The 22203-nt window shown below is 40.7% G+C and overlaps 1 protein-coding gene across 8 annotated transcripts in view; it reads right to left on the bottom strand.

The window, feature by feature from the left end:
- Positions 1-22203, bottom strand: part of mib1 (mindbomb E3 ubiquitin protein ligase 1) — a 54694-nt gene that overhangs the window by 2120 nt on the left and 30371 nt on the right. For 3 of the 8 annotated variants that reach the window (XM_004079420.4, XM_023965398.1, XM_011487021.3), the window contains 8 exons: positions 9345-9477; positions 8327-8413; positions 7819-7977; positions 5215-5396; positions 3757-3946; positions 3586-3664; positions 3357-3497; positions 1639-1710 (listed from right to left, as the gene is read on the bottom strand). In XM_004079420.4, coding sequence (XP_004079468.1) covers positions 1639-1710; positions 3357-3497; positions 3586-3664; positions 3757-3946; positions 5215-5396; positions 7819-7977; positions 8327-8413; positions 9345-9477 — 1043 coding nt within the window. The remainder of the gene's footprint in view (positions 1-1638; positions 1711-3356; positions 3498-3585; positions 3665-3756; positions 3947-5214; positions 5397-7818; positions 7978-8326; positions 8414-9344; positions 9478-22203) is intronic. The other 5 variants (XM_011487022.3, XM_011487023.3, XM_011487024.3 and 2 more) reach the window with 5 other exon arrangements.

Below are 22203 nucleotides of genomic sequence, written 5' to 3'. Positions count from 1 at the left end.
TCAGGAGCAGAGGAAAAAAAATAACATTTGTGATGTAGAAACTACAATGGGCGGGGCAACAAGCTCCCTGCTCCACTCCCTTCTGATGCATCAGCTTGTGGACACATAGATCCATGTACCACACTATAAATCTCTCCGGAGAATAAAAAAAAAAGAAGCATAATTAAGACGAAAAAAAATCATATGTAATATGTAATATTAATACGGAGCCCCCAAAGGGACATTGAAGGGAAAAAAACAGTTGTAGTAAAACAAAAAAAAACTAACTAGATCTAAAAAGTAACTAATCAGATGCAATACAAGTAATCAATAAGAATAGCTGGTGCTTTTTTTTTTCCCTTCAATTATTTTTTTCTCTCATCAATGTCCCTTTAGGGGCTCCGTATTTAACTAGCACTTGTATTTACTTATTTTTTATTCTTTATTATGCCATTTATTTTCATTGTATCTTTCTTTTTGCTGCTGTGACTTAACACTCGCACACTGCGGGAAATAAAAAAAAGTTTTTTTATTTTTTGTTTTTTAATTTCCCTTTGGGGCTCGGTACTTTAAGGAGAAATGTATTTAATAAAATATGGGAAAAAGAACGAACATTTCATCTTGAAAGGTGAATTTTCTTAATGGAAAAGACGATAGACTGCATGTGTGAACACTTCCCCGCCATAATAAATTGATGCATATTTAGCTTCATGAAACACAGGAAGAATTTGGTTTATTAGCACACGCTATGAACAATTACTCAGATATCCACAGCACAGAGAACACCTGTAACAAGTCGACTTAAATCTTTATATCACTTCAAATTACTAAATATGCAAAATATGTTATCGACTGTGTCGCTTCTTAACGACTCCGGCGAGCCTCGTGTAAGACTGAGCAGCACTTCTTCGTTTTTCATGTTGCAGTCGGTAACAAATAATTATACCGATACTTTCAGTGCCCTTCAACAGTTATTACTGTCTTTATTTTTTAATCACATATAAGTTGCCTCCCTGGTCAAACTATGCAAAAAATGAATAAGTACATAACGCGACTTATACTCCATAAAATACGGTACGTCTTTGTAATGTTAGGAGGGGCTTTATGTAAGCTAGCAGGACAGCGCATAAAAAGATGGATGATAGAAAGTGGGGGCGGGTTTGCTCCACGCCAACGGTCCCGCCCACAACTCAGAGCCAACTTTCTAAAGAACTACCGCCGCTCGACAGAAACTGTGTTATAGAAAACGACACAGGTTTTTTGATTTAAGCATAATTGTAACTCTTTGAAAATAGTTTAAAAGTAGATCGGAGTGGGTCTTTCACACAGAAATCTTTTTTTTTCTTGCTATGCTTTCAGAGCTTTTGTAAAATAATCAAGCACAGAAAGACGACCTGCCAGCACATGAATCATCATGCAGTACTTTAGCATTCAGGATGCTCGTGGAAAACCGGTACAGCTGAGTGTGATCGAAACAGATCTGCTGCTGCATCTGATGAACCGCAGCGAACAAGCGGCTCTTTTATTAAACTTTGGTCGTGAGTGGCGACAGGAGAAAGAGGTGGGTTAAAGGCAGAGGGAGAAGGGCCAGGGCAGCAGCCTGGGGGGAGGAGCTCTTGCAAACCTGGATGAGGGAGGGGTTCCTTGATGTATACTTACACCAACTTAATGCCAGATTGTTGGGCTGCAGAAGATCCTGCGATCCCCCTGCCATACTGTTAGAGTTCTCTGCTGGGAATAACCAATCACAATGTTATAGCAGGAGCTGCCCCACCAGCTCAAGGGGGCCTGATGACCAAAAGTAGTCACTAATGGCTCTACGAAAGAATTCAGGACAGAATTTAAAGAGGAAATCAAAGATCCTGAGGACAATATTTAAAATACATAGGATATTTCTATGTAGAATTTGATTCATTTCTATTTGCCATCCTTAACCATCGGTTTAATTCAGCCTTTAGTGGAGTGAAGGACCATTAGATGCCCATATATTTACATGAAAAAAGCGCACAGGGCTGTGATTGGCTGTGAATGCTGCCCCTTGCATGAGTGCATGTGTGTCTGGGTCTCTGTTCACCTTCACTGAATGACGGAGGCTCACTGATGCACCACATTAAAGCAGAGAACATGCAAGTTGTGAACTTGCAACAGTTTCCCTTTTAACTCAAAATAAAAAGTGCAAAATACCACTAATGACACAAAGCAGAGCAATAACGTAAAGACGTACGGCAGCTCCAATGCTTTTGTAAAGTCACACTTTAGAACCATTTGATTACTATTTCAAACAGTCAGTCTGTGGAATTTTAGTGTCTTCACAAAACTAATGCACAGAATTCACAGATGGCAGGTAAGAATAGGCACTTTTCAGGTAATACAGTGGTCCCTCGTCATAACGCGGTTCCCCTTTTGCAGTTTAACTCTCTTTATGAATGTTTTTTTTCTTTTCTTTAACAGTGTCATGTGTTCTGTATCCTGATTGGCTGGTGGCGCCCTCTGTGCAGCCAGTTACTACCAAGAAAAGCACTGCCAACCGGTGTTGGTCATGTGACTCATTTAAAAGTGTTTCCACTGCAGTTTTGCAAAATATATCAATTTAAAAAACTACCTCATCCACAGAAATGTTGACTCAGACCGACTCGGACCGATCACTGTGTTTATATTGTGATGTTTTGTTGCAGAGCAGCTGAAAGAGGATTAATGTGCTGTGCTGCCAACTAGTGGGCGGAGCTGGAACACTAAAGTGAGACACTAAACAAAAAGCTTTCTAATAAATTATCAATCAAACTTTATTTTGGAAGATACTGAAATGCATACCAAATAAAATATTGCAAAACTGATTTTTTGTTAACAGTGCGGCTCAGTAGGGCTGGATTGCACGTTTGCACGTTTTCACCCCAACAAACCCCCCCATGCTGACGAAACGTTCTGCACCGTCAACTGCTGGTAACATCCAAAACAGGGTTGGATCTTTGGTTTTACTCTGTAAAATTTGACTTATTTTTTAAAATTTTGAGTGTCAACATGTTGAAAGTGAATAAAGTGTGTCATGAGGGATTTTGCAGAATAAAGACAACAATAATTGAAAAAAATAAAGTTACATACTTAACGAGGGACCCCTGTATCTAAAAAATAATAAAAACGACAGTAAATTTTATAATTACAACCTAACTTCAACTATTTTTGAAAAACCTCCTGGTTTTTTTTTTTACTTTCAATGAGTGGACCAGGAGGGTAAAGGCAGAAACTCAACATAAATATAAGCAAACATGCAAGCAAGGCACAAAAAATGACTTCAAAAGACAGTCTGAAAGGAAAAGAAAGAAAAAGAAAAGTACTAAAAAAGGGTGGATTAAAAGGGAACATGTGGAAGATTCACTCACTAAGGTCATCATTATCATCATCATCATCATCATCAGCGGCATCATCCTCCATACCTTTCCCTCCACAGCACAGAACGAAAGGGGTGCGGCGTTCCACCACAGCCCGGCATTGTACGCACTTCTTCATGAGGCTAGCACAGTCTGCGGAAAAACGGACGACAGCGATGATGGCAGAGTCCATAAAGTGCATAAAGTCGGCGTCAAAAGGCTGTGGGAGGAGTCGACTTACTCTCACAAGCGCACATGTGGCCGCAGGGCTGGAACAACACCGCTGCCTTTTTGTCAGAGCAGACTACACACTCTTCAATCTGCAGACAGACACACAAAAAGACAATACGTTTGTGCGGCCGTCGCCGCCGGCTCCCGGGGATGCTGCAGGACGCCGTGGAGCTCCTGATACCTTTGTTCTGGACTGGACCTGCTCCTTGCAGATGAGACACTTTTTGACGCGAGGAGAGCAGAGTGAGCAGGTGGCGATGTGTCCACACGGCCCAAACAGAGTGTCTCGCTTCATGTCGGAGCACACCATGCACTCCTCCAGAGACTCCATGTTGCTGTTCAGCGACGGGCTCCGGGTGCCCACTTGGCCACTGAAACACCAACAGGTAAACTGTACAAGAAACTTTGGAAAGACCACTGCCCAGATTCTGTCTAAAATCTATGAAATACGACACAGAATCCACATAGATTAATTCATTCGTGATTGAGGCATCAAATTATTAAAAACTTGTTCAATTATTTCTATTTTTTGTAAATGAAATGAATTTTTGTTTATTATTTAGTCCCGCACCAGTCCTGGACGACCACATACTCACAAAATTCAAATAATGGCCAGAGTGAACGGGGAAAAGAACAGGTCCAGTGATCATTATGTTAAGCACAACCAAAGTTTTGTTGACCTTTGACCTCGAGAAGGGACCACCATCTTGGATAATAAAAGAAAAAGAAAAAAAAATCCCCCTTAGTAACTTCAACAAATTCAAACTCCTAGGGATTTCAATTTACCTTTTCGAGCATCGATGGGAAGCTACTTGTGAGTAAAAGATTTTTAATGCCGTTAAGAGCTGGCGAGCTTGCGAAAGTGGCGTTCAGAAGTGGCATGCTCGCACATCTGTTGCCAGAATTTCGTAAAATCTCTTTCACGAATCCTCGCCTCGAACTGAACAAAACTATATGAAATAGATAATGCCCATATTAGGAATGTGGGCGTGTGTTAAAGAATTCCAAAAATGTATGGTTGCCAATTCTTCTATAAATTAACACAGACCTGTTTGTCACCCAAAAATAAAATGGTTGCTATGGAAATAAAACTAAAAGAAAAGAGGTAATGCCACCCACAGGGGGATGATGGATCGAGTGATGGGTCTGAAGCAGCCACTCAGCCAGTGAGGGCGGGTAAAAAGTGGGCCAAAGGGGGAAATGTCTGCAGCCATACAATGTGGCTTTAATTTTTGTTTTGGTTCTTCCTTCTTTTAGTGCCATGAGTATATTTTAAAAGCTCTGTGTATTATAAATACAAAGCAAACCAATTCAGAGTATTTTTTTAATTTCTAGACGAATTAAAGCAAAAAGTTTGAAATAAATTGCAAAGTTTAAAGAAATGTAAAACCTTGTTTTTCGAAGCCTCAAACATTTTCATCTTTGTTTAGTTTAAATATTTTGGACATATATAGACTTTTTTTTTTAACCATCAGAGTTTGCTGTTGCCTTTGTGTCTTCATGTTAGCCCACAGCCTCCTGACTGCAGCAGCGGCACATTTACCGCACAGACAAGAGTGTCATCGATCTTCTTGTCCGGCCTCTGAAGGAGAGCCAGCCAGCGTTTCTCCCAATGCCTCAACATTCCTGGCATGTTTACCTGCTCTTCTCTTTGTGACATTTCGCCAAAGCCTTGCACAGGTTGGGGTCGGGACACAGGTCCAGGGGGGATTGGCCTTTTTTGTTGCGAATGGTCAAGTCCGCTCCATTTGCTGCCAGGAAACAAGCGATGGATGCTGCGCTCTTCTTTTCTGCCCCCTGGGTGCCCAAGCCCATAATTAACTGTGGACAGCCAGACAGACACACAAAAAACAAAGTCAGAGACACAGCAGGAAGGTTTTCTTACAGCTGTGGAAACTGTGTCCGGTCTGCTTTCAACACTATTTTTTAAGAAGCTGTGAGTTTATTTTATGACTGCACAGATCAGAAATGACCATCAGGAGCTCTACACCCTCCCCAAAGCTCATTAGAGTCAACAAAGGTAAACAACGAGCCCCCGAGGGGAAGCAGAACACGTTTCATCAACATTCAGTCGACTGCAGCAACTTGGGCTTCAAACGGCCCCAGATCTGATCATCATTGATGGTAACAACACCTGGGTGCTGCAGGACTATTTAATGAGGATGCAGCATTGAGTTATCTGCAGAGGGAAGCTCATGAATGGAACAGCTCAATTCAATCCAGTTTTATTTACCGTATATGGCCCAATGTTACAACACAGTTGTCTCAATGGGCGTCACTAAATGTACAAACACAAAATCAGTTCTAAATACAATGCTTGCTTAACTAAACTAAACAGACTAAACTAACCAGGGCATCCCTGCCCTTAGACCCTCCTTCTCGAGTTACAAGACAGTTTAAAACGTTTGTTTAATTCACAGATTTTCCTGAAAACAGGAACAGATTTAAGGAGAATGCTTTAATATTCAGCTCAGGAAACTTTTGACACAAAAGTATTCCATTGTAAAGATGGTCCTAATGTCTCCTCTCTCAGAAATCATGGCTTCAACCTTGATTGAAATGTGTTTTTCTCAGGTCAAACATGTCTGCCGATGGAGCCATCAGGCCGGTTAATTCAATTCTCATGTTGGTTGAAGTCTGTGGGACGGTGACTTAAATACACATCTTTAAATTTGGACTGATGTCCGTCTGTTCCGGTCCTCTGCAGGAGAACCACAGGAATACAGTGAAGGAGAGAAGGGAGCAGAGGATCGGAGAAAGGAAGGAAGGAAGACTTTAAAGTCCTCTGAATAGCGATTCATAATATTTAAGTAAAACTGAGAGTCTGAGCAGAAGCTGGTTATAGAGAACTGATGGTTGTTACCAGCATCAGTCTTCCTGTGATCTCAAGCTGTGGTCCTCAGTTAATGACTTAGAAAAGTTCTTTCTGATTTGGAAAAATTAAAGGTTAAATTAACTCAATTAAGGCCCAAATCCTTAAGGGCAAAAACATTTGTCATAGATCTTTATTGAATCTTGGCTCACTGCTGCGTTCACCCCCCCTCCCCCCTCGGCAACGTGCGTTAAATCAACCACTTCCAATGAAAAGCCTAGCACTTTTGCGTCGCCACACCGGTTTCTACCGCTTTTGGGCTAAAAATGCAAGGCCACTGAACGAGTGCTCAAAGTTCAACCTGTTCAAACTTTGACCAATTAGGGGCTCAGATTTGGTAGTGACGTATGGATGTCGTCCACTGTAATTCACAAAAGTCTCACCATGCCTCCACGATTAGAAAATTAACCATGGAGAAGGATTTAATCATTGCGGTTTGTGACCGGAGGAATTATGTGAATTTCGTGAATCGGAATAGATCTGTGAAAGAAAAAGCCTGGAACAAGATTCACGAGATTTTCACCGCTGTGACATTTCGCACCAAGCCTCTACCAGCTGTGGGTGGCAGACATGCGCTAGTAAACGGGAGAAAAGGTTCTTGAGCGTACGTCACATACTGGTGTGAACATTGCGTAACACATAAGAGTATTGTCTGTGTAGAATTTTTAAAAATTCCAAATTGTCTCTTTGGTGAATTTACCCAAATCAGAAGCTTTGTTTGATCAAGTCTTCATGCTCTAAAACATCTGATGCTGCTTTAAACCGTCTTTGATCATTCAAATTTGTGTCAGGCTCATTCAACCCAAGGATTTGGATCCATCTTTACTTTAACCTTGACCGGCATAGCGGAAGCTTAAAAGAAAAAAAAAACTTTTGATGGATAAAAACAACAAAATAAAATTATACGTCTGACACAAAAGCAGGTACTTTCTAAATATAACAATAATAAAGGCAGCAGGTGTATTTAAGACACAGTCACAGACAGATTTGGAGGACAGAATTTGTTTTCCACTTTCGTCCGGTACCAAGTGACCCACAGACGTGTACCGGTCTGCGGCCCTGGAGGGTTGGGGACAGAACTTCCAGACATGACAGATTTGCCATCATTTTTGAAAATGAACCCTATTTATCCAAGATTTGTCAACAAATTCTGGGACAAACTGACTAGGAGACAACTGACAACGAAATTGAACAAACACAGTCAATGTTCTGATGGACCTTTGAGTCGCACATTTGAAAAAAAAAAGCAAACAAAAATGAAAACAGCAGCATGAAAGGTTAGGCCTTCACAATTTATGAGAAGAAATAATCCAGGTAGTAATTAGTAAAGTGAAAAAAGTCAGCATAGGTACTAATGGGTCGTTTATGTACTGTATTCTTGGAGGGCTCCCAGGGCTCCACTTTGCTGACGTCCTGCATGTCCTGGAGCTGTCGCAGCTGGGAGAGCGTATGGTGACGCAGCGCCTCATGGAGTGGCGTGTCCCCATCTTTGTCCTGGACGTCCAGCTTGGCCTCTGCTCGCACTAGAAGCTGTTGGAGGAACATGTGAACACAAATCAGAAGGACTTTAAACAGATGTGATCATGCAAACATAACAGTGCTGATCTGTAGGATTGTTGTTCAAAATGAACTGGTCTTTTAACCTCACAAAGGAGTGCATTCTCTCTGTAGTCCACAAGATGGCAACGTGGTGACCTCTAAGCTCTGAAGTGAGACACTGACCAGGACAGCGCCTCAAAGAGCATTAATAACCTTCTGACAAGCAGGAGCTCATTCGGCTGCAGGACACCCAACAAATGGGAGCTCCACTGATATATTTACTCTTCCGAAGGTCTGAAAGATCACCAAAGGCAGCAAGTTCCAGTTGGTGCACACTCACCCGAACTATCTGAGTGTGCTGACGCTCCACTGCAAGATGCAATGCTGTCTGCTGGTTCACATTCTGAATGTCTAGGCTGGCGTTGCCCTGTTTGATGGGAACAAGAGAAAATAGGCAGCAGATTAACAAACAAAGTGACCAAAGACGGTATCAGCATGTCAACACTACATCAAAGACATCCATATTTGTTTTAAAGAGCAAGAAAAATGACTACATCTGTCCTTCAGAGCAGACGGGAGAGCTAAAATGAATAAAGCTGCATATGTCGTTTACAGCTGCAAACGCGTCAACCGAAGACAAAACGGGCTCCAGATAATAACTGTGATCAGACTGTGTGTAAAATACCTAAGGAATACAAATGTCTGAGCGGCTTTTGGCTGGCAGGGAATCTGCAGTGCAGCCAGTGTGGTGCAGTTTCTGAATAGAAAGCTGAGCCATCACTGCGAACGAGCCCATTGCAGGAACCTGCGAGGGGGAAAAAGCTGTCCCTGCTGAAAGGTAGCTTGCACAGCGAACATTCGTGCGTTGGAACGTTGCAGCAACATCACCGCCTTGCACCATATCTTCATTAACCCAGTTTGAACTGGATGGGGTGACTTTTGCTGTATATCTGTGTGTGCTACTCTTTGGGGAGCTACACCTGCAATCTCAGGGGCAAAAAGAGCTTGAACCCATAATTGCAAGAGGAGGAGGATATGAGGGCCCAGCAGCACTAAAGAAAACCCCTGGAGGCTCCGTGAACCTTATGGATTTAATAACACGTAAAAAAGCAGTTATGGGAGCTTGAACCGGTCTACTCCTCCTTGGCTATTGGGGAAAACAGTGGAGGCAGCATTCAGTGGTCTTCTGCTGGCTGGAGGATGAACTGATGCAGTAGCGCTGAGGGAATCTCTGAGTAAACACTGACGTCAACGTTTGACGTGTTGTAGGGCACCTTTTCTCAAGAATCCTTCACGTCTCTGACAAAAGCTCCATCAACAGTTAAAGTTGGGATTTCAGTGCGTGGAGCTGCTGCTACCTGGTGCACCAGCAGCTCAGCCACCTCCACGTGGTTGTTGAGGGCGGCGAGATGCAGTGCGGTGTAGCCGTCGTCCTTCTTTTCATCCACAATCCATGGTCTCGGGAGCTTGGATAGCAGCACTCGCATGGCGCTGCGTGGAAAACACAGAGAGAAGGGAGTAATGAGATCGGACGCACAAAGAAACAATCATGTTACACAACACGCTTCAATACACAGTTTAAGTCCACGGTAAATCTAGTTTTTGCACATGATGATAAAATATAACATGAGGAGAATTTTCTTTACTAAGCACACTGTTATTTAGATTAAGCTGCAAGTTTCTTATTTGCCTTGATGAAGTGCAAAAGCAGCGACCATTGTAAGGCAAAACAGCACTTGATGGATTTAAATGCGTCCATTCAGTTCTTCCCTTATGAAACTGTTTTGTTGAGGAGGAACAGCCGGCAGCAGAGAGCTTAAACTGTGGGACTCAAAGTCACCGGTGCTGGTTTATAATCTAAAATACTCTATTATTCTAGTCAAACGTTGATCATTTAATTTTTTCTTTCAGATAGTTTAGTTATACGAAAACTCAACAATTTAAGCTAAACAGGAAAGAACTTTCAATTAATTAAAACTTTGAGTTTTCACCTCAAAGTTTTTTCTAGAGATTTTTCAAAAAACTACTTCAAAAGACCAACTCCAATGAAAATCATGTTTTTGGGGCGTTTTCCTGACCATTGAGGGCACATATTAGGAAAATACGCGTGGCCAGTGCTGAACGTTTTTCTTGGCCGCACGGACCCAAAGGAAGGGTTACGGTTAGGATTACGGGTTACGGTTACACTGCGTTCTCACCAAACGCGATTCGCGCGGTAGAGACGGCCAGTTTCAGTGTTAAGTCAATAGTACAAACACAATCTGGGCGACGGGTGCGGCGCACAGCGCAATTCCAGCAGTGGGGGGTGATTTGGCACCATCTGAACCAAATCTCCCAACAGTACCGGCCTGCTTGGGCCTCCTGAACTTTAATATATATTTCCAATTTTCAACCAGGCAATAAAAAATAAAGGTCCCCTGATTTGATTTTTGTTTTTATTTTTACCTGCTTTGGTTAATGTGGGACAGCAAGCCTTCAAACTCGGTCAAAGAGAGAACACAAATGTGGAAAACACACTTTGGACTTTTTTGGACATCCCAACAGCTCATTAATTCAAACTGAGCGTCGTCGTTGCTACAGTTTGATTGACAGCAATTTAAAAGCAAAAAAAAAAAAAAAAAAAAAAACTGAAAAAAATGAAATGAATTTTTAAGTACATGTCAAAAACTCCAAAAGCATGATTTCCATCGGAGGTGGGATTTAATGATTGATTTTAGTAATCCAACCATAAATGTCACTTAGAGAATGTGTGATGAAGGGGAAAGCTGATCTGCTGCTAATGGGTGTCTAGGCAGTATCCCACTTCAGCCGTAAACCTGACTTATGCCATAATTCATTTGAAGTTGGAACTGTTTTCTCTGCAGTCAATTTGTTTAATCAAAACCGATTAAAAGCTGAGGTTTTTTTTTTTTTAAACTAAAAAATTAGATATTTATTTCCTACATCCTGAGAAAACTAAATACCTCAAGTAAGCTCTTTTCAATAAATATACTTTCCCAATTCACTCATAAATCTGAAAACGCAATAGGATTAGGTTCCTAATGTTTTTTGTTGCTAAAATGTAAACTCACTAAACTCAATACTATCATCAATGTGGAGAACACACAAACCTGGTGGTTACAACTTCCAGATTACTACATTTTCACAATAATAAAATCTATAAGCGGCCAGCAAAATGCAGAAACATTAAAGGAAACAGCAGTGGATGAAAGCAGTTAAAGATAATGTTTGAGATAAGATTTTGTCTCGTAAAATTGCTGTAGGTACTGAGCATAAAATGACTCAGTGATGCAGCAAAGTATTGCAGGTAAAACCATGTAGAAGAAAAGCTGCAGAGTTATATTATTCATTCTATCATTTAAATTCTTAGAATTACTTTGAGCAGTCAACTGTCTGAGGATTTGTACTTTTTTTTTTACTGTATTTTAATCCTCTAATAAAATTTAAGAAAAAAACAGCATTGATAGAAATCATATAAATGATCAAAGAAGATATTTAAAAGACACAAAGCAGCCATTGATTACATTCACTTTAAAGAGCAATAAAGCAGCAATGCTGGAAGGAAAACTTGTTCAGCCCCGAATACCAGTGCTTCATTGGCATTTTTCAACTAAAGCTAAACACAAAAGTTGCTTTTTCACTTTAATATGTGAATATAAAGTATATAAAATGATGACGTGTCTTTAAGGATGTAAATAAATGAAAACTAAAGGCAGAGAAAGGGGGACACAGAGGAAGAGCCGATCATCTCCAGTGTTGGGATGGTGGTTTGCAGGCTGCTGTTCTGCTGCAGAGATGAAGAGTGCAGAACGCTGATCACTCCCCTCGCCTCTCACTGCACTGTTCCGTACCCACCTGCATTGCTTGTAGCAATCTCTGAGTACTTAATGCAGAGATGTAGCGCTCGGATGGAGGGGGAAAAAAACAAAACGGAAACCCACATTTAGAACGTGTCGCTATGGGTTTATTTGCCCGCATACGGTGGGTTTTTCATCTCATAAGGGATTTATGATTAATGTTCCTGTTTGATAAAAAAATACCTTTACTTTTTTAGGTAAACAAGGTTTTGTTTTTACTCATTTGCACATGTTACGTTGTGCATCAGATCTCATTTAACTCTAATCACCCCTCAACAGCATTTTGGAGGGATGTGATTAGATGGAAATATTTCCCAATGATTCCAAACATGCTGTAATAGAAGAACCCTGCAGGCCCTTCCAGTGTCAGATCTAAACACCTGACTGCCAAAGATGTGTTTGCTGCAACTGACAGCCCCTTCAGAGGAAGCTTTGATTGACAGGGCCTCTTCCACGCTGGGGCAAATGGGCAGGCATTAATATTAATCCCTCATACTGGTATTGCTGCACTGCAGTTAAAATACTTGCTGGAAAAGCAAAAAAAAAAAAACAAGGGTAAATTAAGAATGAATGAAACTGGTTTTAAACCCTTGTTGGTGATGTTAGCAGTGAGTGAGGTCGTAATGATGGAGTGAACACTGGTCTGAATGCAGGTGGACCGACAGGAAGGTGGTAAGAGAACAGGGAAGACATGACTGAACTGGGTCACCCTGTGAGAGATCTCCAGAATCCCTCAAGAGAAATACACCAGCCTTGTTTTGGGTTCCAATTTGTCATTGACTGGGAAGGCCTTTCGTGCCCTGGGGTCTGGTTGTGTTGACTATTATCACAGTGGAAGTGTGTGCACACTTAATCGTGTGTGTGTGTGTGTGAATGTTGGGGGCCGACAGGGCTCTCCTTCTGCACCCCGCCTGGCTGACAGCCACCTGTGTAGTGGTCAGTTATTCCAGCAGGAAGCGAGCATCAGAGGGACAGCGACTCTGGACGGTCCAGAACACTCAGCCTGAGACTAAAGGTTGCACACGAACATGTGGTTACGCTGATGAGGGAGACGTGTTTGGCGTAGCGTCTGTCATTAACTATGCCTTCAAGCACAAGACAGAAGAGTCATACGCTGCATTTGGAATTAGTCATCAAAAGCCCATCTGTTTTCAGGGAATGCTTTATAAAGCTAATGATGAGAAAGGTGAGTCTTGCAAATGTGAGAGTGCACACGGAACGACAAAGAGACACTGCTGCTTACAGGTACATCAAATATAAGAATGCATCGATTTTTTTCACAATACACACTTTGTATCACAACGTAACAAAGGAAGCAACCATCCACTCCCAAGACTGTAAAACCACAGTTCTGCCCAACACACGTTTTTCTAAACGGAAAGATGGAGGCAAACAACCAGCAGACAGCCGGATGAGGCACCAAGCGAGAATTCTTTAGAGAACATCTACAGTTTAAGCTTTAAGTCACAACTGTACCTGTGGATATATACTAACAGAAAACCTGCACTGGGCACATGGGTGGCAAGGTCATAGACCGCGTGGTGAGCCTGTAGGGTGAAACTTAACCATATGACAGGATCACGCATACGTCATAAGAAATGAGACAGCGTAACGGAAAGCAGACGACGAATGTGTAGTTTGTGTGGACATCCTACAGGCGTCTTATGGATGCACTAACACAGGGGTCACCAACCTTTTTGAAACTGAGAGCTACTTCACGGTTACTGAATCATACGAAGGGCTACCAGTTTGATACGCTCTTCTGAAATAACAAATTTGCTCAGTTTGCCTTTAGTTATACATTATTTATAATGATTAGTAATACTCACCTATGTAAAAACACTGATCATGTTAATGATTTCTAACAATGATTATCAAAAATGACAACAAGGTGGGAAACAGATATCAATATTCAACACTTTATCTCTATTAATCACAGTATTTGTTACATTTTCAGATGATCACTTACATCACTACATTTTAGCAAAAAATATCCCATTTGCACAAGCCACTGACATGCCCTGTTAACAAATCATGAACTATGTTGCAACATGTTTCAAAAAGTTAACAATTATGTAATGTTAAACAAAATCAACTTACATATTTTTAAATATGTAATACATTTTTTATTTCACATTTTGAACTAATGGCCAAGTCTGTGTTATGTTTAACAAAATTATAACTTTTAAATGTCATGAACACACTTTTAAATTGAACACAATTCTTCAATATTTTAATTCAACTTTGCCATGGCACTACCATGTTGTCACTGACTACATCTGGTATCCGTCCTTGGTTAGTGGGAAGACTGGCATTGCATGCTGTTCACCAGTGTGTTGTAATCTGGTGTGTAACTTGACACTGCAACTGTGAGTGAGTCTCTCAGATGTGCATCAGTGAGGCGTGTTCTGTGTTTGTTTTTGATGAAGTTCATGTCAGAAAATGCTGATTCACAGAGATAGGTTGAGCCAAACAGGCTGGCAACCTTCATGGCTGCTGTGCATACTCCACTGTACTTCTCTGTGTCAACAAGGCGCCAAAAGTTTGGTGCAGCCTGGTAGGCTTTGAGATGGAGATCATTTTGCAATGTTATAATTTCAATCTCCACCTGTCCAGCATCCAAGTTGAACGTTGCACTTAACTGCTCAGCAAAGCATGTTGTGTCCCCATTCATGAAAGGGTTGGAAATGAAGAACACACATGGTTCAAGCTGATGAAGGTCACAAAACCTATTCTCAAACTCTTGCCCAAGTCTGTTTATTACTTCAATGTACTTTTCTGCCACTTTTTCAAATGTCTCAGATGCAGAAGCATTGTCTTTCAGCACTGACTGCACAGAGGGAAAGTGCAGAACTTTTTTTCTCTGTAAATCTGCAGAGAATGCATTCATTTTGGCTTTAAATGCATTTAAAGCACTTATCATATCGACAACAGTCTTACCTTTGCCTTGCAGCTGGCAGTTCAGGAGGTTTAGTTTCCCAGTAATGTCCACCAAAAATGCAAGGTCAAGTGTCCACTCTGTGTCCTCTAGCAGTGAGACATCTTCGCCTTTGGACTGCATGAACTCTTTGATTTCACGCAAAAGAGACAAAAAACGATGCAAAACTCGTCCTCTGCTGAGCCATCTGATTTCTGTGTGTAGCAGTAGGTCCCCATATTCTGCTGACATCTCCTCTAATAGTACCTTGAAAATCCTGTGCTGCTTTGCTTTGGAGCGGATGTTGTTTATGATTTTCACAACGGGAGTCATCACGTGCCCAAAGCCGATCACTTTCGCACACAACGCCTGCTGGTGAATGATGCAATGGTAATGCAGAAATTTGGGGAAGTCTGGGTCACGTTTACAGTGAGCGATGAAACCTGTCTGTCGGCCGACCATAGCAGGAGCCCCGTCTGTTGTCACCGCTACCAGCTTTTCCAATGGCACCTTTTTCTGCACGAAAAACTCCTTCACCGTGTTATAAATGTCAACTCCTCTCGTAGTTGTCTTTAAGGGCAGTAGTGTCAGGAGTTCTTCTTTTGTGGAGAAATCATTAAACACCATCCGGATAAAAACCAATAACTGCGCTGTACTGCTGCTGTCCACGGACTCATCGCACTGGAGGCTAAACCACTTGCACTTCGCCAGATCCTGCTCCAACTGATCGACCAAGTTACTGGACATAGCTGATACTCGTCTTGCCATCGTAGATGCCCCCAGTTGGACGTCGGAAAGAGTGGAGATTAGGTCGCTTCCATTTTTCTCGTCTTTAAATACAGTGTTAGCAATTAATAACATCGCTTCTTTGACAACTTCTCCATCTGTAAATGCCTTTTTTTTCTTGATCAGAAAATGTGTAGCTCTAAACGAGGCTTCGGATGCTTTTTGTGAGTTTTTGGCCGGCCTCGTAAAAAAAGACTGTTGCTTACCCAGAGCGGTCTTTAGCTCACGGGCTTTTTCTGCCCGTAGGGCGCTTGCAGGTGGATATTTATCATGGTAGCTTTTGTGACACGTATTGAAATGTCTCTCCACATTGTGCCGTTTTGCTGTCGCCACGGTCGTCCCGCAAATCAGACACACGCAGGTTTCTTTTACAGTCGTAAAAAAGAACTCCTCTTCCCATTCACTGTGAAAGAGATACGTTTTCTTTCTTTTTTCTGCCATGTTTTTGGGGTACGAAAGTGCATACAGCGCCCGCTAGCTTACTCTCCACATCCCACAAGCTCTACTTTACTGCCCATAGGTAAATATTGTGCGCGTTAACCTTAAAGTATTTTTAAGATAGTATTTTTTAAATCTATATACATACAAGTGTGATTAAAAAAATAATAGCAACAGAACAAAATTAATTTTTAGACGCAGCTCTCTATGAGATGTGCTATTTTTGGAACAGGCCCGCGGGCGACTCATGTGGTCCTTGCGGGCGACCGGGTGCCCGCGGGCACCGTGTTGGTGACACCTGCACTAACATATCACGTGCCCACCCTGAGTGTGCATTATTCGCGGAAGGTCAGTAAGTATGGCGTAAGGGTCACCTAACAACAGCATCACCTGTTCGTCATTAGTGCGTGCATCTCACATTGGCCTTAGCTTTTGTTTAAATAACTTAAATATCTTACAAATATCTGCCTCGTAAAAAGTGAAGAGAGGGTAAAGATGAACCAGTGAGAGGCTGTTCGTTTTCAAAGAAAAAGCAAAAAGGGTCAGGATAAGAAAAGAAGCTTAGTTTGTCATTCCAGAAGATAACAGCAGGATCTTCAGATTTGCACAATCTTGAAGCTTTCTGATAAAATCAAAACCTCATACTCCAGCTGAAAATACAGCAAAGGGAGCCAGACTGGTACTTCTCTTTAAAAAATAACACTATGCTCTGCAGCGGGGCAAAAAAGTATTTAGTCAGCCACCAACTGTACAAGTTATCCCACTGAAAAAGATGAGAGAGGCCTGTAATTTTTTTTTCTATTTTTTTCTCTCATAGTTGAGGTATACCTATGATGTAAATTACAGGCCTCTCTCATCTTTTTAAGTGGGGAAACTTGCACAACTAGTGGCTAACTACTTTTTTGCCCCACTGTACTCATGTGAGCAGACTTTCAGATCTACCCTTTACCTCTATTCTGAATACAATGTTGAACACTGTCAGTCAGCAGCAGCTGGATGGGAAAATAATTAGTATAAAACTGTCAGTGATATTAAACCAAACCCCTTCCTTCACATTGGACTATTGTTATAGCTTTGTGTTTACAAGTGTATGAAAGTCTGACCTGACCTCTGTTCTGCAGAAAGACTAACTGATCAGAAAAAAAGGAAAATAATGTTTCAGTGGATTAATCGAGTTAACCCTTCTGTTACCAAAGCAGAACGGAAATGTTTTATCTCCACTATCACCTGAACATCAATTCATCTTTAGTACTTCATTATTAAGCCCCAAAATCATGTCCATTTCCGTGGTGTTCCTCCACACAACAATCTAAATCTAAGAAAGCCAAAAAAAGCATTTATATTAAGATACTGTAAGTGTTCTCACCCATCCATATTAAATATCTTTAAAAACAACAGCTTCAATCCTAAAACATATCCATGACACATTATTAACACAAACTTCTTTATGTCCTTTTAAAGGAAAGGCTTTCTATTCCTAACAAATATCCACACTAGAAAGCTGATCCAGAGGATGGACTTCTGGAGAGCGAAGGAGAATCTTCCTGCTCTGTAGATCCTTTGTTCCACATCCACTCTGCTACTGTCACCATATAAGGGGCTTTCATGATCGCCAACCTCATTACAAATCACATTTTTTAACATCTCAATGTTTCACAAAAACACCCATATTTTTCACCCAAACATTTCCCTGAATTCAACCTGTGAGAGTCTCTTCATTACAGACATTTCTTAAGATTCACCAGAGGGTCCAAAAAAATGCAAATATATCGATGTAAATGTCAAAAATCTTCCAAGATTAATACATTTTGCACAGAAAAATTCTTTGTGCCATTTCGTCTCAGACCAAAACAACAGAATAAAGGTTTAACCTCTCCAACTCGTCATACTATGTTTACATGACAGCCACTGTCTGGCTGTGGCATCTGCACAGCTTACTGAGGTAACATGGCCTGCATTATTCAACAACAAAGCTTGGTTGGATTTCAGCAGAGGCCTGAATGTCTCGCAAAAAAATGCATTACAGTGGGTAATACTAGTGCCAGAAACAAATGTGAGTTTTGATAAACTAAGCATCCATGTATAGCATCAATACTATGGCTGCACAATATGAGGAAGACCCGCAATTTGCTATATTAATGATCAAATTGCAATGACGATTATGGAGGCCATTCTGTAGCATAAATAAAAATAAAAGTCAAAACCAGAAATGCTTTTTCATTTTCAAAATGAAGCTGCATTTTTTGTCTCAAAATGAAAAAGAAAAAGCAATCCACCAAAATGCTTTTTCATTTTATTGTTCAACAGTAATTATTCTGTCACTTAATTAAAATGATAAAGAAAATGGTATTTGACATTTCATTTTCAAACAGTTCTCTGGTAAATGTGTAGCAAAATTCATTTAGAAATGTATAATTTGACAATTAAATGGATTAACAGAAATGTTTTTTCATTTTCAAAATGTAACTGCATCAAATGACTCAAAATTAAATTGAAAATTCAATACTTCAAACTGCTTTTTCATTTTCTTCTTAAACATCGCTCATTCTGTGTCATAATTAAAAGGAAAATGCAAAGAGGGGATTGCATTTTAACATCCAAAAAAAAAACAAAAGCATTTTGGTGGATTGCTTTTTCATTTTCATTTTGGGTCAAAAAATGCAGCTTCATTTTGAAAATGAAAAAGCATTTCTGGTTTTGACTTTTATTTTTAACAATGCTACAGAATCGCTTCAATATGATATAACTTGAAATACATGAAGAAATAGTGAAAGAAAAAAAATATTTCCATTTCACTGCAACAGGTTAATTCAAATAAGAGGCAACATATCTTAAACTTTACTCCAAATGACCCTTGTCTACATAGGAGGTTAACATCTAACATAAAAGGGCTCCATCCAATTGGTCAAATGCAAAAAGAGATTTATTTGATTCATTAAATACTTTAGGCTGCCTTAAGATTGTTTTAGCACATTTAAGGTAACCATTTAACTCGATTTTCACCGTCTTTTGCGATTTGAGTATTGCACAGCTTGATATTGCCACGATAAACTTGCGATTTATTGTGCAGGCCTAATGTACACTGTTTAAACTAACAATACTTCACTATTTCCTGGATGGAGTGTAAATGAATACAATTTTAACATATTGTTAATTTGCATGGCGTGTATTAAGGAAGCTGTCTTTTTTTGTATCTTTTGTAAAGACAAAAAACTTTCTTGTCGCAACTGCCCTTACAGGTAGATAAGTGCGTCCTGCGGGCAAAAAAGGGGGAAACCTGTAAGAGGAATGCAGGTGGCCCACAAAAAATATCCCGTTCGGTGAGCCTAAAGAGTAAAAATGTTCATGCACATTTTTTTCTGAGGCCGTGCTGTGAGCAATTACTTACATCATCCTTACAAATGCTTCACTTACCACACACTCGACAATTTCATTTTCATGACGCCCCTTGAGGTGACCGTAGAAGCCTCAAGGGATTTGAAAAGACCTGCGCTCCCCACTGACAATGTGGTCGGATCTCTTTTTATGACCCTACACAGGCCCGAACGACCCCAAAACCAGCCTCACCTATAGGACTCAACCCCCGGTACAGGTGCACGAGAGTAAGGATTTTATTCCTATACAGGTTTCATTGGCACTTTTGACGGTTTTAACCAACTCTCCACAGTCAGGAACAGTTCAAAACAATTTCAAATCTGTTGCCTTATTCCTGAAGGAGGTAGTTGTTCTACTAGATTTAGTAGCTCAGTCTTACCAAATCTTAGCAGAGCAAAGAAATTAATATTAAAAATAGAACTGAACACAACATTTAATAAATTTAAAATAAGTGATTCTTAATCATTCTGATCAACAGTTTCCTGGCATGGCTCTACTGGGATAAAAACATGACGAAAGTGTAATGATTTCAAAGCACTATTGACATAGTTTTTGTGGGGTGTAAAACTATGTCTATCCCACTGTAGGATTTACAACAACAATAGAAAAAAAAAACACTATAAAATATTCATGGGGAAAACCAAAGGGAAATCATTGATATTTATGTATCATCAAATATCCGAGCAATTAATTTTACTTATTCCAATACGTCACATCAGTGGGACTACACAAATTCTTAAACAGGGAAGACAGCACTAAAGCTGCCTGACAGCTGTGCAGTGGAAGTACCTCACCTCACTGCCCGATTTATTACCTGCATTGCTGAGGCACTTAAAGTGCCACAAATAAATCTCGTTCTTTCTAGGTTTGGCAAGTGAGTGAAGAAAAACAACAAAAAGAGGGTGGGAGGGGGCATGATTACATTGGCCTCACAATGAAAGATTTTCTTTTTGCTTGTTACAGTTTCCATTCCCAAAAGCTCCCCTTGTCCTTGAGTTGCATCAGTAAGGGCTCTACTCTTCCTCCATCTCTCCTAATCTATCCATCCAGAAATATTTTTCCCTCATCCATCCATCCATCCATCCATTCCTACACGTTCCCCACCCCACATTGCCCCAAAATGTGCTGGTAGGACGGACTCTGAATGAAGCAGCATAGACAGGCCATTACAACGAGACTAGGCTTATCTATTGGCTCAGCGCCTTTTTTGTCCCAGCCCTTGAGAAAATCTGGGTGCTCTGATAGGTCACAAGGGGACTGAAGCATGTTTTGACTGATTTGTTGGACTGGCCCCAGCTCATCCAGAGAGGTGATTACTGGGAGAGCTTCAACTGGTGGGGGAATGGTTCAACCGGGTGTGCTGCAGCAAACTGGCGGCTCAGAAACCACAGATTTCATGGCAATCAAAGAATACCTTTACAGAAACATAACAGATTCTGTGTCTGACACTGAAAACAAATCACATTAAGAAAAAGTGGGGTTTAAGTTAGACAACTTAATGATCATGTATCGCTTGATGAACGGATCTTCTGAGAATCCTGTTTGATGGTGACCAACTAAACCAACTGTATTGGAGATCGGAGACATAAAAATGGAAATTTTCAATAAAGAAAAAACAAATAGCATCAGGGTCAACATAACTGTATAACCAGAACGATGTGCAACCATTTACTAAGTTGATAGGCTTGAATGCAAAAATCATAAAGCTGCACACTATGGATGTACGTCCCTGAAAGGGGATTTTGCAGGTCGTACAGGTTTATGTATTTTTGAACTCAGTAAATTGGAAACTATTGCATGAGGAAGGTACGGTAGAAGAGCAAAGGCAGGAGAAGCAGAGAGGCTTCCCCTGCAGTGAGACTAGAGGGAACAAAGGGCTGCTGGATCACAGACCGACTGCCACTGGCTTCCCCCTCCAGCAGCCAGGTAGGTTGGTCCATTCATAAATCACTTTTATTTCTCCAAGTGCTTAACGGCTTCACCTCTTCACATGATGCACTGTGCGAAGAGATGAAGGAGGAGGAGAGTGAAGGAGACGAGAGACAAACGACTGGAAGGGGAAACAAAAGAAGAGGCACTGATAAGAAAGGTTTTGAAAAAGCTAAATTTGTAAATGCACCAAATCTGTCGAATAAAGATACTGTTAAAAATAAGGGGGAATTGGGGGGAGGGGGAGAGGTGTTTGTAAAAAAAAAAAAAAAGCTTCAGTTCAAATCCATTAAAAACATCATCATCCAGTAAAAACAAAGAAAACCCAGTGGTGGACCCCTCTTGATTCGATTAACTGCACCGTAAAACATTTAGCCCTCTGCTATTAATCATTAAAAAGAGAAATACGCCATTTTGCTGTGTTTCAGGAACAGATGGAACCGCGGGATGTGGCTGAGATTAAACTTGCGGGTTGGGTGCCTACAACAAGCAGAGTGGAAACCTAAAGGGGGCACATTCACAGCATATAAGGGCAACCTCAGTTGGGATCAGTAATGAGACTAAAATCTTGAGTAGAGTTTCACTGAACAAGGACACAACTTCAAAGTGACAAAGTTTCACATATATGTTTTTTTTTTAATAACAACTCCTATTGGCTGGTGCTGGTAGGGTGTAACCAATCACATTCATAAATTTCTTTTTGAATTATTTAATTAAAAGAAAGGAAAATAAATAAAATCATTTTTAGAAAGCTTACTGTGTAAGCTATCCATCCTGGTCACTCCCAAAAAAGAACCACAAGATCATCTGCTCTGGCTCCTGTCTGTTAACAAAGCCTCTGTTTCTGAACCAACTTAAAGTTCTACACCTTCTTTGCCCTGTAATCTCAATGTATTACTGAAGTCATTCCAGTTT

The sequence above is a fragment of the Oryzias latipes genome, chromosome 17 (genome assembly GCF_002234675.1).
Source record: "Oryzias latipes chromosome 17, ASM223467v1".
NCBI lineage: Eukaryota > Metazoa > Chordata > Actinopteri > Beloniformes > Adrianichthyidae > Oryzias > Oryzias latipes.
The sequence above is the reverse complement of the archived record's forward strand: the minus strand, read 5'-3'. Positions and strand labels throughout refer to the sequence as shown.